General features: G+C 38.5%; 1 protein-coding gene across 1 annotated transcript in view; it reads right to left on the minus strand.

Annotated features, from left to right (window-relative positions):
* The window catches only part of cntn3b (contactin 3b), a 63,008-nt gene that overhangs the window by 35,658 nt on the left and 3,300 nt on the right, over window positions 1-24,050 (minus strand). Inside the window, 3 exon segments of the mRNA XM_079684930.1 lie at window positions 776-951; window positions 17,028-17,163; window positions 21,581-21,716. Coding sequence (XP_079541056.1) covers window positions 776-951; window positions 17,028-17,163; window positions 21,581-21,635 — 367 coding nt within the window. The 5' untranslated portion in view covers window positions 21,636-21,716.

Genomic DNA, 24,050 nt, shown 5'->3' on the forward strand with positions numbered 1-24,050 from the left:
GACATTTCTATGTTAGGGCATGACCTCATTACATAGAAAAGAAGAGTATCAACCATGCTGATCTTCTTGACCTCCCTCACTGCGCATTAGGCAAGACAATAAATGTCAAGCAGCTCTGCTCCTCACCCAGTCCCACAAGTGAGATTCATTACTAGCTATAGGGGTAATGGCTGTCCATCTCCTGAGAGGAAGTGAAATGCTCTCTATCCTTGGGACATGATCAATAGTCAGCAGGCCTGTTCAAGAGAGGAGATGTGCTTGTACAGTGTGATAGGTAGGAGCTCCACGGCATCTCTCTCCACCAGGCCTTTTGTGTTTGGAGCAGCAGGCCGACAGGGCAGCACACAGCCTTTCTGATCCACTCAAAATCTGCTGTATACATTATTCATGGGGAGGTGGATGGTGATTACAGAGATGCAAACACTTCTCAAGCATTATTTGAGTTTGTCTCCTTTAAAGTCTGGATCACAGAAGCTCGCTGGTGTATCACTTGGCAAAATATGAGTCAATATCGGACCAAGCATAGATGCTGTCAGAGTTGGACCCACTAATGAGAATTAAAGGATTTCAGAGGCAGTCAGACGCGGGTTGTTGATTCTGACATATAATTCAATTAACATGAAAAATCTATTTCTCAGGCTAAATGAGAAATTGGAATAGTAAACGAAAAATATCTTTAAAAAAAGCCTGGGTAACAACACATGTCAGCAGATACAAAGACACGCCAGGATGTCCTTAAATGTCGAGCCAAGAAACATGTTATAAGATGACTTACATGCAAAGTGCAGGCTGGCTCTGTGGCTGAGGATGGACCCCCACGTGTTGAAGGCCGCGCACTGGTATACCCCGATGTCTTGGTTCTTGTCCAGGTTGCTAATGATCAGGCTGCCCCCAGACATGTGACGCCGGTAGTCGTTCCCCAGATCAATGAGTGTTCCGTTTAGTGACCATCTGGAAAAACGCAAACACAATCAGTAGCTGAGCCCCCTGGAGATGCACACTCACAGTGTTTATCACAGAGATCGATTCAATCGGTCAAATCCTGCTGAGAAGATAAAAGGTCAGTAATAAGAGAGGGTTCCTGTGTTGGTGAAAGAGAAATCTGAATGTGTCCCTTATAGCATGTTAGGACAAACACTAAATGTATTGATATTGTGAACAGCTGTTACTCCCTGTTTAACGTTTCCATCCATTGAAGTATTTTGTTTTTTACTAATGTAGACAAAATACCAAAACTGAGCAAATCTGCGTTGGTGAGTATTCACTTTTCTCCCACTCACATGGTGAAGTAGTTTTATTTCATCTCAATGTTATTTACATTCACTTGGGAGGCCATGTTTTTTGTCCGGTTTGTATTTCTGCTAGTAGAATATGTGCAAACAGATTCCATTGACACTTTATGGGCTAATTTAGTGTTTTTGTTTTTTAACAAAATAATGTGTCATCGTTTAGTGAGAAGAAGCTTTTTCAAAATGGATGCTTTTGGTAGCAGTGTTAATTTCGTCAACGAAAACTATGACGAAAAATGTTCGTCAACGACTTTTTTTACATGATTAAGATAAGACGAGACGATGACGAGCTAAAAATAGATTCTTGATTACGAAAACTATGACGAAATGTATATTTAGTTTTCGTTGACGAGACGGGACTAAATTAATGGTGGACTATCGGACATTCAAAATGCAGCATATTTCCCCCCAAGTGTCCATCTTGTCTGTCAAAATGCATCTTACGTTTCTAACTTGCAATATCATTATTTCCGCTCTCTTCACTCCAGAAGAGCGATCTCCCTGTGTCTCTCTGTGTGTGCGGGGGGCGGGGCCTAACAGACACGCTGCAGCGGACACAGATCTGCCGGGGACGGAGCGTTCAGAGAGTATAGAGACACATTTTGACTAAAATGTAATTTTTCATCGACGAAAAGTTGACTAAAACGTTTTGAGTTTTCGTCGACTAAAACTAGACTAAAACTACGAAGGATAGGAATGACTAAAATGTGACTAAAACTAATAACCATTTTCGTCTAAAACTAAATTAAAAACAGCCTCCAAAATGAACACTGTTTGGTAGACACCCTGAAGACATCACACTGTCCATCTGTTGGTCGGATATATCTTAGCAACTGTTGGACGGGTTACCACGCAGTTTGGTTCAGATAGTAATAGTGCTCAAAAGGTACTTTCTAATGACTTTAGTTATCTTTTTTATTTAGCACCATAACAGTATTTCAAATGTATTAATCATCAGTTCCTAAGATCTGCAGGGGCAACCATGAGATTCAGATTTGTAGTTTTTAGTGTAACTAAAGGAAAATCAGTACAAACATGTATGTCCCGCTCAGGATGACCATCTTTAGGGATTCCCAAACTTTTCAAACAATTCAAAATATAACTTGAGTTAAGGGAGTGTTATTATTTCAATTTAAAAAGGTCCTCAAATTCTTAAATTACAATTATTTGCTATCTAGTCAAAGGGGCTCTGGCAAAATCTTTATATGAAAAGTGAAGATTGCAGCTGTGTAAATGTAGTGAAGGAAAACATTTTCAATATGTAAAGCTTAAACACAAAAGTTGTTGACAAGGTGAACAATATACGGTGTCCACAAAAAATCAGCATGTTTGCGTTTCTATTATGAGGATGTCAGCATGAGGGCTTTTAGCTCAAGGCACAAGTTTGCCAAAGTACAGCCTCACAGAGCAACTAGCATGAGTCTCTAAATCTATTCATAAATTCCTACTCTTTGAATAAAAAACAAAAACAGAAGTCAATTGCATCCAATGATTGTATATTTGTATGCAAATGTTGACGCAGATCAGATCCATATTAAGAAACCTTTAGCATTTTGTTGAATTAAAATTTCAAATCTGAAGGACTGTGAAGCCTCTGCAGAGTTATGTGCTCTCTGAGTGCTTTCTAATTAGTTCATGTTTGTGCTTTTGTGTTTCTGACTTATTGCTTTCTGACACCTTCATATTGCGTTGTCGACAGACCATTTCCTTCACGGAAAGGTCACAAGACACTTTGTCATGCGAGCGCTGTTCAGAAAGTGACGACTATTAATCACACGCTACCAACAGAGACAAAACACTTGAAAAATGTTCTTGCTGAACAATGGAAACACTTTATACATTATTCACTGAAATCTACAGTCTGTCGGCTTGGCAGCAACATATATTTCATCGTGTGTTGCAAGCGGAGTGATATGTACACAACATGGAAGGTAACAGAACTTTATCTCAGAACATTAAGTCAGATACAAACAACCTTTCAAGTTTCTTAAAGCTTTTTTGAAAGAATATGCGCCTTTGTGACAGGACTGCAAAATGACATTTCCAACAATAAAGAGAAAAAAAAAATCAATATAATTTCTTCATCTCCCGGGCAAACTAACAGGCTGTTAGAATGATACTTCATGCTGTCTTAAAGCCCGTCATGGCTCGCCCAGTCTCCTGCCTGACATACTACAAAAGATGAAGCTGTCTTTCATCTCGTAGCTTGCATTATTCATATAAAATTCACCGCCAAATCTGAATGATTGTGTCACTGTTCCAACAACAATATTACTTACTACTTCTCGTGTTTCTATGAAATACAAACGAAAACATTTGTATTAAAACATCAACTTGAAGATTACATTTTAAGGCATTGTAGTCTTGCCTGTTTCCTCACTCAGTGCTAAAAGGGAGGATTATTGTGTGTGAGAGAGGAGGAGGTTAAATGGAAAGTGAGGGGAAGCTAGTTAGACTTTCAGCCACCCAGCATGATTGAGCCTAATGGGAGAGGAAGGTGGGCAGCCTGTATAGATCACACAGCATTGGTGTAGACAGCTGGTGGGGTGTGATGGTGTCTCTGCACCACGGACGCAATCAGTAGACCACCTCCCTCCTCTGTCTGCAGAAACACCTGAGACTACCTGCTATTAGAGGACAGGGAGAACCATGTGCAACAGCGGCTTATGCTCCTAGTAGAATGGGTTAAAAGCAGAGACTATATTTCACTGTGTGATGTTTGCATGAACATGTGTGACCAATAAAGAGGGTTTCATCCTCCAATGCTGTATGGTTAGCCTTAAAGTGCACCACTACAGACTAAAACATATCCTTTTGAGAGTTTGGGCTACCCTAACATGAACTCGTTCACAGTAGTGAAAAGTAAACAACCAAAATACACATGTAAGTTTATATTTCACCAACTTTGTCGACTGGTGTCTTCAGATTTCTCCTAAGTGTACCCGGAGTTAGCCATGTATAATGCCTCATTAAGCTTTTTTTAATAACATTTTTGAAAATATTATACATCAACAATTATTATTTAACTTTACATTTCTTTATAGACTGTTTTTATCACATGCTGAGCCAGAAATCTCCACTTTACTAGCACTTACAGTTAGGGATGTCCCGATCACCTTTTTTTTATCCCGATCCGATTCCGATCATTTGATTTTGACAATTTGCCGATACCGATATTTCCCGATCTGATCTTTATCCAATGCATTAAGACAAAAAAAAGAAAAAAGCATTCAAGTTGTCCCTTAAGGTTATTTTTTTATTTAAATTGGATATTCTATCCAACATGGATATAGCTTCTTTCTTTCACAGCAGCATTGGATCAGTTCAGTTGTGCAGCATTGGATCAAAACAAAAATAAAGCTTATCAGTACTCGTTAGCTTACTGCTACAATTAGACACTGCGCCCACTCTGTTTCCAGATTTGAGAGAAATAAGCAACCAGGTCTATGAAAACAAGCCCCAAAGAAGCAACACATACATGATGTTGTGTAATTTGAAACCAAAACTAAGGCCTCAGGATGACTTTAAGACTTGAACATGGTCATTTTTGTTTTGTAACATTGAATACAACATTTAAGTTTTTTTTTTTTTTAAATCCCGATCCCCGATCTTTTTCTCCCGATTCCGATCTTTTGAAAATCACGTGATCGGCTCCGATCCCCGATCACGTGATCGGATCGGGACATCTCTACTTACAGTACATACAACACACCCCAATTGCATTACTTTCTATATTCTGGAGTTGTTTTTACAGAGGGAGTTGTTCATATATCATTCATAGCCTGATTTATTCCCAAAAATACATGTCAGAAATAGATGTGATATTTAAGGCTGTTGAGAGTATTTTCTGATTTATTGAGTGATAAAAAAATCATCCTAACACTATCCAAAATTCCCTCTGTAAAAACCTTTGATTCCATATCAACAGAATGAAACAAGACATTTGAAGCTGGCTTTATCCAATGATCAGATTTATTATTTTGGGCAAATTAGCACATAATATAATGTCTAACTTTCATACAATTTCATTAAACTTGTAACTCAAGTGTCTTAATGTAAGCAATTCAATAGAGAAACGTCCTGGTAATATCTATTGTTTTCCCCTATGTAATCTACACAATACAAATAATCATGTTGACATTTGAATGGCAGCCATGTCACTGCTTGTCATTACCAGCAAGTCGAGAACAAACAAAAGAAATCCGCTCTAGTAATTTCCCACTTTGTGACATTGACAGGTGTGTGAAGAGATGTGAGCCTTTGCACTCAGCAAACATGAAGAAACATCAGGAGAACGCACTGTACAGAACAAAGCGTCTTTAGAAATGCAGCTGGCTGTAATCCCTTTATACCGAAGGGACCAAACAGAGACACTAGTGAGAAATGCAGCCTTCTCAATGGTGTGTTATTTTACAGCCATTTGGCAGTCTGTTTGAATTGTGAGCATATGTTCAAATTTGCCGGTTCCTCTTCAAACAGTTTAAAATGTTTTTCCACCATCAAAACACAGCACCATGATTTATTCTGCAGCCCTACTTTGTGAATGACCTCTTTATGAATAAGCCAACAGCATGAGTGAGTCATCTGTGATTATACATGTTAATTATGAAGCATAGTAAACCATCAAGTCAAGTAAATGTTTATAGGTCTAATGAATTAAAGTGTAATGCTACAGAGGGATTTTCCAAAACTAAAAATAATGTTGTTCTAATAATAGGCTTACTGTTATAAAAAACATTAGTAAATTATTACCATATGAATTACATGACTTTTTGCAATCATTTAAATGCACTGCTCTGGTTGGTTAGCTAGCCGGCTCTGTTGTGATTGGTCAACCGCTTAGAGATGTCCCGCCCCTTAGCCTATCACGTACAATTCAAGCATGAGTGTTTTATAGTGAGGTTGTTATGTTACAGAAGTAAACAAAGGAGTCCAATCGAAGCGTTTCATGTATAGTAGGGGAGTGTGTGGGAGAGAAACTCCCTTTTGAGGGAACTTTGGAAATGTAGACTTTGCAGACCATTTACATGCACTAAAACCTATATAACACACTACAGGAAAGGAAAACCCCCAAAAGCACAAGAGGGCTTTTTCAAACGTCTATCTGAGGAGGATCATATCTTTGGTTGCTTTATTTGAAGGGGTCACAAACCAAAAAACACAATACAAAACCCTACTCATATATTATCAACAAATTCAGCTCAAACAACTATAGCAAAAATCAATAAGCAGTTTTCTACCTGTGTCCAGCCGACTGCTAATGAGCGTAATCAATCATAGCAGAATCTTCCAGCAGAGCCTGCCATGCTGTTATTGTTTCACCTTGTGTTCACCTGTGTGTCAGCGCTTGTGTGTGTGTCTATGGGAGGATTTTTTGACCATGGTAGCGTTTCGTCCATGCCGAACGCAGTCACCAACACGTACAGGTGTGTATCAAAATGAAGGTCAAGTTGAGGGTGTGGTCTGAGCAGAGGGCGTTTCTGTGTGGGTGCATGACTGTGGGGATATTTTGTGACCTTGATAGCATCACAACAATGCAAGACAGGCATGATACTTTAAAGATGTTTTAAAGAATGTCGTGTTTAAAGATGGGTATGGTTTGCAAGGGGATTAGAGGCCATTTATTCCTCATGTGGCCTGATTTTGTCAACACCAAAATGTGCCGAAATGTGTAAAAGAAAGGCTAAGTTCAAAGATGGCTGTGGTCCAAGAAAAGAAGCTGGAAGTAAGAAGAGGGGAAGTGACCATCCCTTGACTTTAGGCATAGGCAAGATTGTCTCTCTTCGTTCTTTACTGGTATCTTTGTGTACTGTATCTCTCTCCAACACAGACTGCATAAGTAAGTAACAGCAGAGCGGAGGTCGTATTGTTAGCACAGCCACAACTGAATCATAAACTCCATCTAACACCACATCAGGTGGAGGGAGCTTACAGTAGATCCCGGAGAACAGAGTGCTGCGGTGCTGCAGGCGCGGGCTGATCTGAGCGTGCTCTGAATGAACTCCCGGTGACCTTGAGGTTCACATCAATTTTGCACGAGGTCTACTCATCAAATAGACCAGGGACTATACTGCAGCACTGGCTCACCTGCTTCCTTCAGGCAGACACCCAGAGTGACCACACACACCCACACACACACACATGTCTCTGAGCTGATAATGGAAATTCAACTGCTGACCGGGGTACTCTGTACAATTACGTTCAGTAGGTTATTGCTGTTCCGTTTTTAATAAATTGACGTCCATTTGGCTTTCAAGCCAAATGTTACACAATAAATATTCCTAAAACCACCGGAGTGTGTGTGTGGGTTTGTGCGCCTGTGTTCCAGCTTAAAAATCGTTAGCAATTACTGACATGATGCCATAAATATAGTACATGTGCAGAGCCATATTATGTGAACAGCAGATATAACACCATTTACAACTACCATTTATAGCCAGGAAATATGATGCTTTTACTCATAGTAAAAGTCAAATTAATAAATAAAAGCATAGTCGTCAAAGGCCGACAGAGTAAATAATTCAAAGACCATATATCCAAGCATATCTCACTCCCTCGTCGTCATACAAAGAGGCTCGGTCAGTGCCCCTTGGACTATGATACAAATGTACCAGCGTTATAGAGAGCTTTCGGAAGGTGGGATGGGATGGGATGATGAAATGAACAAACAAACAAAATATTTTTGCCCAGGACAAACGTTAACCTAACCCTAACCCTAAGCCTCGTCCTACCTTGTTACAAACAGTTATTCAATGTAACAAACACTAACCCTAACTTCCTGTTTAGGATTAAACCACGATTTAACCCTAACTCAACACTAAATGTAACCTTTTGTCTTAAGCTTTGTAAAGAGGTTTTTTTTGCCTAACCTAACCAAGTCATGTTGCATAAATTAACTTACATTTAACTTACAAACTAATTTACATTTTAAGTTTATTTCTAAAAGATTGTGCACATTAAACCAGCTGGAAACTGTACATTTCCTGTGAAACCAATGTTTATTCTGAAAGACCCGATGCATGTAATGAGCAGAAATTGACTAGAGGTATCTTGAACATCATAGTTTGAAGCATAGGGCCTCCGAGCAAGCTTGTGTATTTGACAAATTGTCTTTATTTTTAGCCCCCATGGCTGCCTTCATCCAGTTTATCCCTTTGGTTTTGAAATGATCTCATAAGCCCAAGAATCATATAATTTTCTCACCCACTAAAAAGACAAGTAAACCTTCAAAACATAAAATCGATTTGACTTGAAACAATTTCTACATTCAGCCTTGATATCTGGCTCTTTCATAACAACAGAAATCTTCCAATAACGCCGTCCCATTTTCTATTTATGTCCCCGTTACCCTGAACCAAACCCGTAAACAAAAGGTAGAGTCATACATCTGCCTGAAGTCACATTACATGATAGCAGACACCAGCCAGAGTACTTTTTTATTCCCCGCTTTCCAATCACTGCTGTGCCCTTGATCCTGTGTTACAGCAGATTCATAGTAAACACAGTGACAGGTGTATTCATAAAGCACGGCTCTGAGCCCTGGAGTGTGCTCTGGCGCTACACCGGACTATTTGTCAACTGAAGAACTGTCAGGGTTCCTGTTCATATATTCATGGTGTCAGCGAGTGGGCGAGGTGCAGGGGAGCATTCAAGTGTTGGAAACAAATCCAGACCATATGAAGCTAAGGAGCAAAAAGGGATATGAGCATAACCACAATTGACAACCTTATATTCTAATTTTCTCTCTCTCTCTACTTTAACATTTAAACCAATTGGATGGGATATTCAAACCTGACAGCCTATTTAATGACTTACCCACCTCTATATCAATGTTAAATAGTTTTCAGTATTACAGGAGCAATTATACGATGATTTTTTACGTTTAAGATGTTAGGTGTTTAGACTCTGAATGGCTCTTTCAGTTAGTGGTACCCTGCATCTTCCAAAATGCCAGTCTGCATCACATCCCGACCTGCCGGTGCTTTTTCTATGATGGATTTTTCCATGTGTGATTTCTGAGCACCAGTCTGTAAAGCCTTTCAAGTTCTTGACAGTCTCTGACACAGTTGCTGGTAACGATTTAAAGCAGGGTGATTTTACATATTGTTTTTCCTGTCAAATCCTGCTTGTATCTGTAAGAGCTTTTTCCAGATTCAGTTCAGTTAGTTTGTTTGCTTTGTTCCAATTCAAAGACTAATTCGATACCAGCGTCGCATTTGTCCCGCGTTCCCTTTGTGTTCACGCTATATTCATGAGCGGTCCAACAGTTGTAAACAAATGCCAATCGTGATCAAGCTATTCTGTCATTGTTTAGAAATATCCCGAGAAGAACATTAACACTCTTTTCTTTCTTCCATTTTCATTATGGAGAACCAGCCGAGTGTATTGCTAATTGCGTTATGTGGATAATATACAAATGTTGATTAAATGAACAAAATATCCTCTTCCAGCAAACAATGGCAGTTCTAAAACAATCGAATAATAAATGTATAAATTAGTTAGAGCACATTGCAATCTGAGACGGCAATTGCTTTTCTGACAGCACGTAACCCAACCCTAACCCTAACTTGATTATCTTTCTAAAGCTAGACAATGTTTCTTGTCATAAGCTATTTTTCACATCAGGCAAAGCACGAGCGTGTTGTTTCTGACTGCAAACCAATCTGTGCTCGAGCCATGATGTTAAAAACCACATCAATGAGTCACAATGTTACACTGGGTGATTTTGATTACTACTTTGAACATGAGCACTGTAGTTTATTTTTGACTCAACCCACATACACCATGCTTCTACTGTTGATACTCACTTGAGCAACCAATTTGTATTAATCCACTGCTGAAATACCTCCGCCCCAAAAAGCACCAATTTAACCCTGTTTGTGATACGTTTGCTAAAAAAGACAGTTGTTAAAGGAAATCACTGAGCGTTAATTCTTATTTCCATGTTTAAATATGTATGTCTTCAGTACGAATCAATGGGCTTGGATGTGAGAACCATACAAAGGGAAGTCAGTTAGATTAACAGAACATTAGTTTATATGTCTGGGTGTGTTCAAGTAGTTTGCAGACAATGAGAATATATGTGACCTGCTCCATCGAAATCAGTCGCATTGACCCGAAGACACATTTTGAGTTGTATGCACTGTTGGAAAGAAGAGATTCCTAGCTGTCTAATGATATCAGGATTGTTTTTGTACTCCAACAAAATATGTCACATTATATAATGACTGTCACCGAGTCATCATTTTGAGAAAAATGTCTTCAAAGTTTCCTCTTCTCTGGAATCCATCGATCTGATTGGTTATTAGAGGAGCAAATGATCAAAATAGTCCGGAGGGAAAATATTTTCGTTTGGATTACTGGTCTGGGGGAAGCTCGCGAGTGTGTGTGTGTGTGTGTGTGTGTGTGTGTGTGTGTGTGTGTGTGTGTGTGTGTGTGTGTGTGTGTGTGTGTGTGTGTGTGTGTGTGTGTGTGTGTGTGTGTGTGTGTGTGTGTGTGTGTGTGTGTGTGTGTGTGTGTGTGTGTGTGTGCGTCTGCGTGTGTGTGTGTGTGTGTGTGTTTTTTTCGTTTGTGTGTATTGTGTTTGTTTCCCGGGTAAAACACTCACGAGAAACACCGGCTGTTGTTATGCCTGCTGTGACGTTAAATTACTCTGTTCTCCGCTTGTAATTATGCCGTTACAAGCTTCAAAGTTATATTTATCATCTGAATTTGCTGAAACAAGTTTAATATTGTGAAAGCCAAGACTTTGTTTAATTTAAATCAGATGAAAACAAACTGTAACGGACCCTGCCGTGTTATTTATGATTACTATACGCCTTACATTCATAATGTCAGCGGAGGGAGGGGAAGCAGCGCTGCGGAACAGCAGAGTGAGAGCTGTCATCTTCCCTTTACAAGATTCAAACATGTATTTATCGTGTGATTTTGGAAATAAAAGTTTCATATTCTGAAAGCCAAGACTTTCTTTATTTAAAATCAAACAAAACACCCAAACCCCGAAAAACTATTTTTTTACGCAAATCCACGTTTATTTTGAAATGAGCCGTTGCGACTTCCGACTGATTTCGATAGAGCGGGTCACATATAGATTAACATTTAAAGTGGAATAAAAGGTCAGCGATGGCTTCGGGTAACAAAACTCCCAGAAACCTGCAGGTCCACTGCAATTTACTACTTTTTAATCCAGGCTGAATACTTTTCTTTTTTCCGCTAATTTTAATTGAACTATTCACATCGTACACTGCACTGTGACTGTTATTCATGTACCTGTATTATTCATGTTTTATTATCTTTGCTTTTTAAAGGGGACCTATCATGCAAAATGCACTTTGTGATGTCTTTTATACATAAATATGTGTCCCCGGTGCGTCGGGGAACTCACGCAGCGTCAGAAAATAAAACCCTTTCTTTTTTCCTCAGTACCCACATTTTTAAAAACGGGGGTACAACGAGCGGATACAGATTTGCTGCCGATATGACGTAATTTCGGATTGTGGATCCACAGAGAGTTGCTATGAGAAACAATGCCTGCCGGTTTTGGACGTAATCTCGTCTTTGTTTACATTAGCAAGCCTCGCTAACACTCAGAGTTAACCTATACTGGAGAGCACGTGTTTAAAAAGCAGGAAATAAAAAAAGGAACTCACCTTGTGATAAACCTGCAAGAGAAAAAGCATTTGAGCTCCATACGGTTTCAGAAATAATCTTTGATGTGGTTTAGAACAGGATGGCGTTTTATCACAACCGAATGTATTTTTATCTCCGGTAGAATTCTGATCAGGCATTAGCTCCGCCTCCTCTTTTTTTTTTTTTCAAGCTAAGGACCCAAAATCCGCGTTTTTCTATCAGGGCTGGAATAGAGGGATATGAGGGAGGTCTAAAATGCATGATCTGTTGGTATTTTGAGTAAAACACAACATAGACATGTTTTTATATATTTGTATATATCTGAGACCCATAATATAGGCCTTAAAATAGCAAGATAGGTGCACACAATGTTTCTAATGTGTGTTATGCTCTTAATGTCTTTCATTTTTGTAAAGCACTTTGAATTGCCTTGTGTTGAAAACTGTTATATAAATAAACTTGCCTTGCCTATATTTAGCCATGGTCCAATTAATCCAGATAAAATCTAATGAATGATTTTAATATTTTATCCATTATCACTGTAGGAAATATAGTGTTTCTGTAACACCCTTCTGCCAGTAAACTGATGTCCTCCACGCTTCTTTGGCACCAAAGGGTTAACGTCATCTTCTCTGGCAAATTCAATACTGTGTGACCTAATTTTTTTTCTATGGATATTAAAAACGAAATGGATGATTTTTTTTCCTAATAGCTGCAGTAACTGAGGAAATTAAGTGTGGAACTCTGAATGTAATACCCTCTCGTTTGGCATATCTAATTATACAAATACTGTTCATTTGCAGGGTCTAGGACAGGGGTCTGCAACATTTTGACCAAAAGAGCCATTTTGCTCCTTTTTCCAAAAAAGAAAAAATTGTCTGGAGCCGCAAAACATATTTCATAGCTTGATAGCTAATACAGTTGTATTTATTGTTGTATCAGACAAAAACTACATTTTTTTTGCATTTATTACGTTATATAAAACTGTTAACCTCTAATAAGAAACAAAGAACTCCTATAAGGAGAATTAAAAATAATACACAGGCCTACTTTAAAATAAATGAAACACAGCACTTGGGGAGTCCTCTGCACATTTGAAGGAAACAAATATATAATTAAAATGTGCCCACTTTGAAATAAATAAAACATATAGCTGCACCCTAAAAAGAGTTAACGGTGGGGTAGATAAGAATGGAAAAACCAGCTCGAGTGCGCTAGAATTTGAAAATACACAACCGGAAAAAACCTGCCTCTTCCTTCAGACTTCCTTACAGAGCCCCTCCTCCAACACACACGTACGCGCACATGACCAATGAGGGCACGAGATAAGTTTGTGCACGGATGGAAGGCTGACAGGCAGGTAGGCCATCCAGTTATTTTAGCCTGGCCGGCTCAGATGATTGGTCGTGCTTTTTACAGCGCTACGGCTTCCAGAGATTAATTTGTGTATGTATTTATTGTCAAAGCATTTAATATATTTATTGCTATCGGGATATTAAGAGCATTCCATGGAATATAACAAAAAGTGTTTTCTGAAATAAATTACATACCCCATTGAATTATGACTGAAGATCGTCAGCTGTCTTCCTCTCCCGTGTTGTTCCTCGATACGTAAAGGCTGCAGCACCTTTGACAACTTCTCTCTATATCAAAACTACCGGTAAACCAGCATCGTTTTCTGTGAAAGCATATAACTCTGTCCACGCAGAATTAAATCCTGTGTTCCCCCGGTACTTTTATTTGATTTATCCATAGTTCGCTCATCGAGCCGGGGGTCAGGTTATTCACCCGCAGGAAAAGGCGCTGGCGCGGGACCGTAGCAGGATGTGACGCATATTTTAGTTGATCTAATTAAAACCGTTTTGTTTTTTATTTATGTGTCACAGTATCACCTCAAAATACAAGATACGAAACATTTTCAACCATGCAACAAAATATAAATAGTCCTACAAGTACTTTTATTTTATTTTCTTCTTATTTTTGTCTAAGCTCAAGGGAGCCAGAGCAGAGGGCTTAAAGGGCCGCATGGGGCTCGAGGGCCGCGGGTTGCCGACCCCTGGTCCAGGCCCATAGTTTGCAGAGTGTGGTGAAAGTCACAGCATGACAAATTCCTACAGGCAGTTTTTTTTCAGACATTTTGAGGTTTTAATTTCAACGTTGGTGAAATAAATGGCCACGGATATTTATTCTCTCTATTTTGTCATCTGGATGAAAATGTCCTCTCCTCGCCCGGAGTGAAACAAGTCAAGGAGGATCAGCGTCAGAAAAACTGATGCAACCCAAATAAAGCAGAAAAAATATGACTCTTCACCTCAAAGTGAGATAAAGGGTAGAAATGTAGTGTCTTTTAAAAGCATTATCAGAAATGTCAATCATTCGTGCCGAGGGTTTGCTCACTCAATGCTTCCTTTTAAACCTTCCTTCAGATTTTGCCTATTCATAACTGATAGCATTCAGTGAGTTGACCTAGATGAAAGACGAGTGCTCCAGAATGTTGGAAAGTTAGTGGGATCCCATTACTACAGCTCTTAGGACACATTCAAAATGGAAATAGGAGCCACACTAGATGTGCACGAGAAGAGCGGGATGAAGTGAAGCAACAGCTTTATATAAAAACAGAGCAATACTGACTGCTTCACATTATTTACGATTTGAAATCAAAGAACTTAGTTGTAGCAGATTGTTTTTTTTGCAATTTGCATCAACTCAACAGTCCACGTTTGACAATTTGCCTTGTAAAGTAACATTTCTAATATGTGACCTGCTCCATTGAAATCAGTCGCATTGACCTGAAGACATTTTGAGTTGTATAAACTGTTGGAAAGAGGAGATATAGCTTTCTGATGATATCAGGTTTGTTGTTGTGCTCCAAATATTAAGCAAAATATGTCACATTATATAATGACTGTCACCGAGTCATCATTTTGAGAAAAAGGACTTCAAAGTTTCCTCTGCTCTAGAATCCATCGATCTGATTGATTATTAGCAAATGATCAAAATACTCCGGAGGGAAGATATTTTGGTTTGGATTACTGGTCTGGGGGAAGAACGCGAGTGTGTGTGTGTGTGTGTGTGTGTGTGTGTGTGTATTTTTGCGTTTGTGTGTATTGTGTTTGTTTCCCCGGGAAAACACTCAGGAGAAACACCGGCTGTTGTTATGCCTGCTTTGATGTCAAGTTACTCCGTTCTCTGCATGTAATTATTCTGTTACAAGCTTCAACGTTGTATTTCTCATAAACAAGTTTAATATTCTGAAAGCCAAGACTTTGTTTAATTGAAATTCGATGAAAACAAACTGTAACGGACCCTGCCGTGTTATCTATGATTACTATACGCCTTACATTCATAATGTCGGCCGGAGGGAGGGGGGCAGCGCTGCGGAACAGCAGAGTGAGAGCTGTCATCTTCCCTTTACAAGCTTAAAGAATGCATTTATCGTGTGATTTTGGAAATAAAAGTTTCATATTCTGAAAGCCTAGACTTTGTTTCTTTAAAATCAAACAAAACGGCCGAAAAACTATTTTTTTACGTTATTTTGAAATGAGCCGTTGCGACTTCCGACTGATTTCGATAGAGCGGGTCACATATATTAGCCAATCAATGCTTACATACCTACCCTTTTTTGTTCACGATTATATTACCATACAATTCAACTGCATTGTACATTTAGGGAGAAAGATATTTTGCTCATTGATTATGTTCACGGGTATACAAAAATAAAGATTAAAAAAGGCTAAATTAAATTACTTAGTTGGGTAATTTTTAGATGTTACTGTTGGCTTTGGGTTTACCAATGAAAACAGACTTTGAATATTTGTGATACATAGTGAAGAAACGTAATAAAGGACAACATATATTTCCTTTAAAACGTTAATGACAATGCAGTTCCCTTGTATAGGAATGTCCTTTTTAGAAAAGCTTTTGTTTTTCAGTATTTTAACTTTGTTTGGGACTCCTACTCCTGACACATCCATCAGGTACTTGTGCCTCTAAATTCAAAGCAAATTAATTGAAGTCAAGACAAAATGATCAAATGTTAGAAATCACATATTTTGTCTCAAGGAACTTACAAGCTGTTTAACTCTCAACATCTTTAGACCCTGAAGTCAGGAAAACTCCTTTAAACAAATAAATATATAATGGGAAACAAATAGAAAGATCAACAGAGGGGGGATTATGTTATCTCGCTCTAAAGCTGTTTGCCTGTCGTTTGATGCTAGGTAAAGAATGAAGCATTAGGTCCATTTATCTGTGAGCAGCCTTCTGCTGCCCAGAGAGCCTGAAAGAGAATATTTTTTAGGTTGCGAGTAAAATAATGCAAGTGATGGTTTCGGCTGACTATCCTGAGATAGCTCCGGTTGCACAACAAGTATAATGATACCCCCTGCTGCTGCGCCTGGGCCGTGTTTTCAGAGCAGACGCATTATAGGAAATGTAAGCATTTAACAGAATGTCACTCACAAGGTTATTGCCTCTCTCCCCTGCTGGCGGGGCATCTACATGGTGCTGACCAAGCTCCGAAACACAATCCACCACCACACAAAAAAGAAAAAACACAGCCAGCTGCCATTTTCAGGCAGTCTCTATGCCCCGTCGGGGGAATAGCCGGGGAGATATCAAAGGATCTGCGGTGCAAATGAGTAGCTTGAATCTCCTTTTCTCTCCTAATGATTTTCTTAAGCCGCTCACCATATAACAAATCATCAGCTTAAGCCGTTCTGTGGCTTAATTCTTATCATTAATAAAGTTAACCTCTCTCACATCTGAGGTGTTGGCATATTCATCAAACCCAGTGGCGCCTCCATGACTTCAACTGAGATAGATAAGCTTTTTCTTTCAATTAGGAATGGATGCTCAATTAAGCTCTTTGATGCCTGACTTTTCATTAGATGGTGCATAATCTCTCGAGCATTTATGTCCAGTTGTTCTTAAACAAATCAATCGCTATCAACGTTATCGGTACACTCTTTGATTTCCGTGGAAGCAAAGCAATGAAGATTCACAAGCAATTAAGCAGCGATGGATTTCCACCCTGTGAAACCAATGTGGAGCCAAAGCAGGTGGAGAGTCGAGGTTTGTGGGAAGTGTAACTTTGATGTGGTAATTTACCTGTACTGCGGAGGAGGGCTCCCCTCTGCCTCGCATGTGATGGTAGCCTGCTGGTCCGGGGAGTCGATCGGCAAAATGAGGTCAGTAGGCTCCGTCCTCCATCTTGGCCCTTGTAATATGACATCCTCTGCACAGGCTGGGGAGAGGGGAGAAAGTCTATGGTAGTACAAGCCAGATAAATTGTCTTTTTGACCTTATGGGAGATACTGGAAGAAACACGGACACTGTGAGGACACATTGTTAATCTTGCAGAAATACAGCAATTCAGAGTATATTACTTTGTCATTATATTAAATATATATATATCTTTCAAAAGACAAATGAATGCATTAGGACAATCCAAACCCTTTACTTATCCTGCATTGAAATGAGCTATTCCCAATTACCCTTGTTAGTTATTTGTATCTTAATGTGTGCATGTGTAAATGTGTCTGTTGATTGTGTATATATAGGATATACATATTGTATACATATTTCTATTTTAGTATTCGGGATTGTGGGAAATGGTATTTCGATCTCTCTGTCTGTACACACAAATTTGAGTTATTGACGGCTCATGTGACATATATATATATATTTGTGTTGGTTTTGTTGAACGTGACAGTGGAATAGTGAAGTAAAAAACAATGACAATGGTGATATATCATCATATTGTTCCTACTGTCCAATATAAATAATCTCCCTGCTTCAAAACTCACTTGTAAAAATACAAATAAGTAAAAAATATTGCAAACATATCTTATAATTTTGTTTTAATATGTTTGAATATTCAGTTGGATTGGGTTGAAAAGGTTTAAGGCAGTTAAACAAAGCTCACAACAATTATACAATTATTGTCGAAAGAAAGTGAAATAATGGCCAACAAATCTGATAGTCGACAATTGTTTTCGTTGATACAAAGATTGTTTAAAAATGTACTTTTAGGAGCCTCAAATATGGAGATTATCCTACTTTGAATACTGAATATCTGCCGACTGACAAACTAATACATTTAAAGACATCATCTTAGACTTTAAGGAACTGGGATGGACATTTTTTCCCTTATTAAATGAGAAAAAAGTCTGCAGAATGATTGATAATGAAAAGAAAATTGTTAGTTGCAGCCCTAAATTACTTGCCATAATGATAGATAATAATAGTTGAGGACTTAAGATGGGCTCTCAAATCTACCAACAATTACAGAAAGCCCTTTTTCACAAACTTCCTCAGTAATTAACTACTCTCTGCTCGTGACAGGGATGATGAATAAAGCCGAACAATCTATTTTCAGAACATCTATGTCATACTTCCAATGCACCGGTTAATTGAGGCCATAAGGATGCACTCATCTGCCAGCAGCTTAAAAGGAAAGGATGTGGAACACAATCTGGTGCTAAATGAAAGCAGAGCCAACAGACGGCCGGAGTAGGTCTAATTAATATCCTACTGCTAACAGATTGCAGCATGTGGCTAGCAGTTCTACACGTGGATTATAACCGGTGGTAATATGTCCAGAAATCCAAACATATTTCACTATGAACACAAGATGGAAACAAATCCTGTGATCTTGGTTTGGTTGATCAGAAAATGGAGAACATGGAGCGGAAAACCAATATTACATTTTGGGTCAAACTGAAACACTCACATTAAAAAACATATGGTATAATAATGGATTTGTAAATGATCAAAGAACTATAATTACTTCAAATCAATTCAGCCGCACACATTTGGTTTAACAAGCTTCGAATAAAGCTTTGTCGGTCTGTCATCATAAATTAAAAACTCCTTCCTATTTCATCAGATCTTCTTTTTGTTAGTTTCCCTTTCACCACAGTGTTCTTTAATTGTTAAACAACACCAATTATGGATCATACCATGAATTCGAAAAAAAAAAGTTACTTAAAAAAAATATATATATAGAATTTTGGAACATGGTGTGGAAAACCAAACAACAGAAAAAAAGAAACATTTAATTTGGGGTGGAAAACTCACATTTAAACATTTGTAAATTATCAAAGAACTAGCATTAGCTTCGACTAAAGCTTTGTCTATCTGTCATCAAAAATAAATATATCCTTCTCCTTTCATCAGATCTTCTTTTAGTTAGTTTCCCTTTGATCGTGGTGTTTTTTTAATAATTAGATGAAAACAATTATGGATCAATCATCATTTCATTAAATTAAATTATGCCATGAATTCAGAAAATTGAATGTCGAATTTTGGTCTGTACTCGGCGTGAATGACCCGTTTGATCCAAAATGGTGGAACGAGCTCCCCATCTAAATCAGTACAGCAGAAAGACTACACATCTTTCGTCGCAGACTGAAAACCAACTGTTTCTGTTTCTCAGCCAATAAAAAAAATATTATGATAGAAAATCTCTCTTCTGTACAAAGCACTTAGAAAGGTTTGGCCTAAATTGAAGCTAATGCTCCTCAATTGCTGCTTATTGATAGCTAAAGAGCCTGCAGGATGCTTGTTTTTGTATTTGTTTCCTCATGGTCGAACCCACCTATTGTAAGTTGGTTTGGAGTCTCAGCTAAATTAAATGTAATATAAACAATGCTCTAGAGTTATCGGAAATATGTGTGACACAAATCTGACATAATCGGACTCAGCTAACACTGGCATTCTAGTAAAAGTACACTAATTGTAATATTAGTCTTTACCTGTAATTGTGCTCAAATGAGAGGTTGAAACCAAATGAATAGATATGCAAAGCAGGAGAGTATTCAAATGTCTGTGAATCTGGAGAAGACGCCATGCAGCCTAACATGTAAGGTGTAATTGTATTTCGTTATCTCCCAGAATATAGAGCATGTCACTTCAGACATCACAATGATTGTTATTATCAGCTGTAGTGATTGTCAAGGGTTTCCATCACAACACTGAGTAAGAACCGGCACTTATAGGCCCCTGTTCAAGACACTCGTCCGCCAGGAAGGTGAGCCCGCTTGGATCTGCCTCCCTTGAGTACTGGACGTGAATTACCCATGAGCCAATTTGAATAACATTTATTGGGATTTACAATGTCATTGGAACAAGGGTTGACATTCTGCTGGAGTGTCTCTCCCACTCGAATCCCAGGTGGCCACACAAGGGCAGAGTGAGGCATGGCGGCAGGGGGATTGTGCTAAAATGCAGAGGACTGGATTCATTGCATGGATCCTGATAATGATCTGGACTATAGGCCATAAACAGGGATGGGATCGGACTCTCGGTCATGCCTAACAGCGTGCCGTAAAAAGTGAAGCAGGACGAGAGCGGTGAAGGACGCTGCTTATTTAATGACTGTGACTTAATCAGTGTAACCTTTTTGGTCGGGAAAGATTATTTATTTACCGTTCTGATTCTGTGTTCAACTCTTTAATGAATGAAACTCTTCAATTCATAAAAATTGCTTCTACTAAGACTGAAATGTTCTTTAAATTGAACCTATTTTACTTATAGGTCGATGCAATTCAACAAAGTGCTTAAACAGACGATGACACTGATGTTCTGCTCTGGGAAATTACAAATGTTCAACTCTTATGCCTCGAACGCTGTTTATTTAATGACTGTGACTTAATCAGTGTGACCTTTTTGGTCGGGAAAGATTATTTATTCACCGTTCTGATTCTGTGTCCTACTCACGAATGAATGGAACTCTTCAATTCATAAACATTGCTAGGAGAGATGGAAATGTTCTTTAAATTGAACCCTATTTTACTTATAGGTCGATGCAATTCAACAAAGTCCTAAAACAGACAATGATACTGATGTTCTGTTCTGGGAATTTATAGCTAATGCTATCTTTCAATTCTTATCCCTCGTTAGGCTTTAGCTTGAAAAGTGCCATTAAAATATACAGTTTGCAGTGTCGTTAATACACTGTGGTAATTTAGACTTAATTAGCAGAAATGGGTACCGCTATGGTCTGCTTTTAGTCGGCACTTAACCTTTGTTGTAAAGTATTTTATATCTGAAACTAATTAGATTTTAGTCGGTAATGGGTTGTAAAGTTGACAACACTTGATTTTCTACATCTATCTACAGTGTGGTGTTTTAAAGTTGCAGTTCGCTGTTATGTTCTTGTCTTTGATATATGTGGAAATAGGCTCTGGGGCTTGACTTTAAATATATCTCAAAGCTAAATTAAGAAAACAAAAAAAAGTAAGTAGCTCTCAAAACATAAGCAGAATGTATATTTTTAAGATGTGACGGTGCCAGCGGACATGCTTTGATCCTTTTATTTTCAGTGTCTTTCATTGTAGATGGTGATGCTTGAGTCCATACTGTCATACAATATGAAACATAAGGATGAAAGAGTGTAAAAATAACCAGGCTGTTTGATATATTAAATATGATTAAGGTTGATCTTTTGGAGCAATTTAAGGATCTTCAATTATTCCTGAAACTTGATTTCTAAACTGAAGCCTTTAATCTTACCGACTTGTTTTTGTTTGTGACATTAAAAAAAAAAAAAAGCAACATAATATGGTAATGAATATGGAACATGTTTATTAGGCGAGACGTTGTCCTGAAACAAACAAGTGCAGTGAGAGTGAAATATAATAAGTGTTCAAATATCTTACCTGCAAGGCATCCGGTGATTGATAGCAGAACAATTTGTTTCCATGGAAACATCATCTTTAGTTGCCGAGGGCTAATAAGACTCTCATCCAATTGCTTGCGACTGGAATGTCCTCCCTTGAATACAAGAATTTTAATCTGAAGGGAAAGTAATTATGGATATGATTAAAATATGACATTTTGATCCAAATACGACATGCATTCATTAGGAAAAACACATTATTATAGCACTGCTAAGTTACATAATAGGTTCTTATTATTCGGGAGATATTCAAAGGGAAGAGAAAGTGAATCTTGAGAAGGGAACAGCAGACAGGAACCTGAAGATTATGTGTTTTTAAAGGTGGCAGAGAAGAATAAACAGCTGCTCAATGGGAATGTTTTCATCTCGCCTAACAAGCTCAATGTTCAGCTTTAAAGGGGAGTGAGGAAGGGAGTGACCTCAAAAGATACTCTTCATATTTTACTATTAATAGGAGCCGGCAGACTGTGTTTCAGCAATCTACAAAATGCCAGTTCATACTTTAACAAAGGCTTCAGTGGGCGACTTTATGTAAGCACACTGATTGTATTTATTTTAGTATGCACAAATAATGTCCCAACGTCAACAGAACTATACGAAGGCCAAATACTAAAACAGAATGGTGCATTTCCTTGTCTGTTATTACTGCTGGCTGAAATAACTATATTTACTGTTCTTTGTAAACCTTTAATTCAAACAAGGTTTAGATGGGAACACCCACCATTTTACACGCCAAGATCAATTTACAATTCAGGCCGTCAAAAAGGTTTCTGAGACAATAGACTATGTTTATTTTTGTGAGATTCACATAATCAAACATGCTTGATTTTGAAATTAAAGGGGCCCTATTATGCACATTTTCAGCTTCATATTTGTATTTAGTGTCTCCACTCTGACATGTCTCCTTGCTTTAATGTTCAAAAAGGTCTTTATTTTTCTCATACTGCCTGTGCTGCAGCCCCTCTTTTTCACCCTCTGAGCCCAGTCTGCTCTGATTGGTTAGCTGGCCAGCTCTGTTGTGATTGGTCATCCACTTTGAGATGTCCCGCCCCTTAGCCTATCACGTAACAATGTGTCGAAGCGCTAGCCAATAGAAGCGCGATATAATATTACAGGAAAGGGAAAACCCAACAAATAAAAATAGGGCCTCTTTAAGTATACATTGCACTTACTTATTTTGGTAGTTTTGACAGTTTGGGCTTTTTATATGTTTAATTTAAGCATTTTTAATTCCACACAACCGACGGAAAAACCTTGGATAAAGATGAGTATATTTGTCCATGATGTAAAAGCGCAATTGCATTGCATCAACGTAGCTTCTTGCTTGGGTGAGGCTGCAGAGGCCTGGCAAATTTACGAAACCAAATACATTATTGCTTGACATGCTGTCGGTGTGGAGTAGAAAGTATGCTAATGGTTGCATTATGGGAAGTGTGTATCCAGTGGTTTTGAAGCTTGGCTGAAACAAGTGAGGACATCTCGGCCTCTGACGCACCGATTTTAACAATGATTTTGAATCTAACCCTCCTGAGTTCCCTTTCATTGTGGAAACATTATATTTAATTGTTGGAGTACCACTGGTTGTATTAGTCTGTCACTAATCGCCAATTGGCTAATTCTATCCAAAAACATACATTGCAATCTTTATACTGCAATTTCAATACATCTTGATATAAGTTCATGTTAGAAGATGTTATCCTTGCATATATCTGCCACCCCCATCACCTTTACTGCCACGTGGTCCTACACCCAAAGATTGATCATCCAATAATTGCCGCATCAGCTATCCAATCTAACTGGTGATCAATGACCTGGATGGCCATTAAACTTTCCATATAAGGAGGTCAAAGGAAGAGCCTTAAGACTGTAACTGTGGTATCAGTGGCGCAGGAGGGGCTTTGCTCAAGCCCTGACCCACATCACAGTAAGTAGGAACTGATACGCCTCTCAGGATTAAGAATTCATCCCGACCCCTTACAACACAACTCTGTTATGCGGATTAACAGAGGGCTATCTTTAGAATTCTTGAAAATATGAAACCACTCACTTGTTTCACAAACTTGTTACTGAAGGATTGTGGCTGTGGTCTGAAAGAATGACTAGATAACCGCTGAGTACGAAGCAGCTTGGTGGTGCTGAGCAGACACAGTAGAATCTACATTTGCCTGATCACAACTTAATGGAGACTATTTGACCCTCATGGCGCCGGTAATTGTTCCTCATCTGGTGTAATTGCAGGCACAGAGAGATTTAGAGTGGATTTCCTGGTGTCTTTCAACATTTCTGGGGCGTTTTGCCACTCTAAAACCCCCATCACATTGGATTACACGGATTGAAATTCTACCAGAGCAGAAAAAAGAAAAATGTGTGCTGCATTTTTCAGTTTGAGAGGAGTATTAACCGCCATTCGTTTCTGCTAGGATCCAACTTCGTCATCCCAAATCACTCCG

This window comes from Notothenia rossii, assembly GCF_949606895.1.
Source record: "Notothenia rossii genome assembly, chromosome: 5".
In the NCBI taxonomy this organism is placed as follows: domain Eukaryota; kingdom Metazoa; phylum Chordata; class Actinopteri; order Perciformes; family Nototheniidae; genus Notothenia; species Notothenia rossii.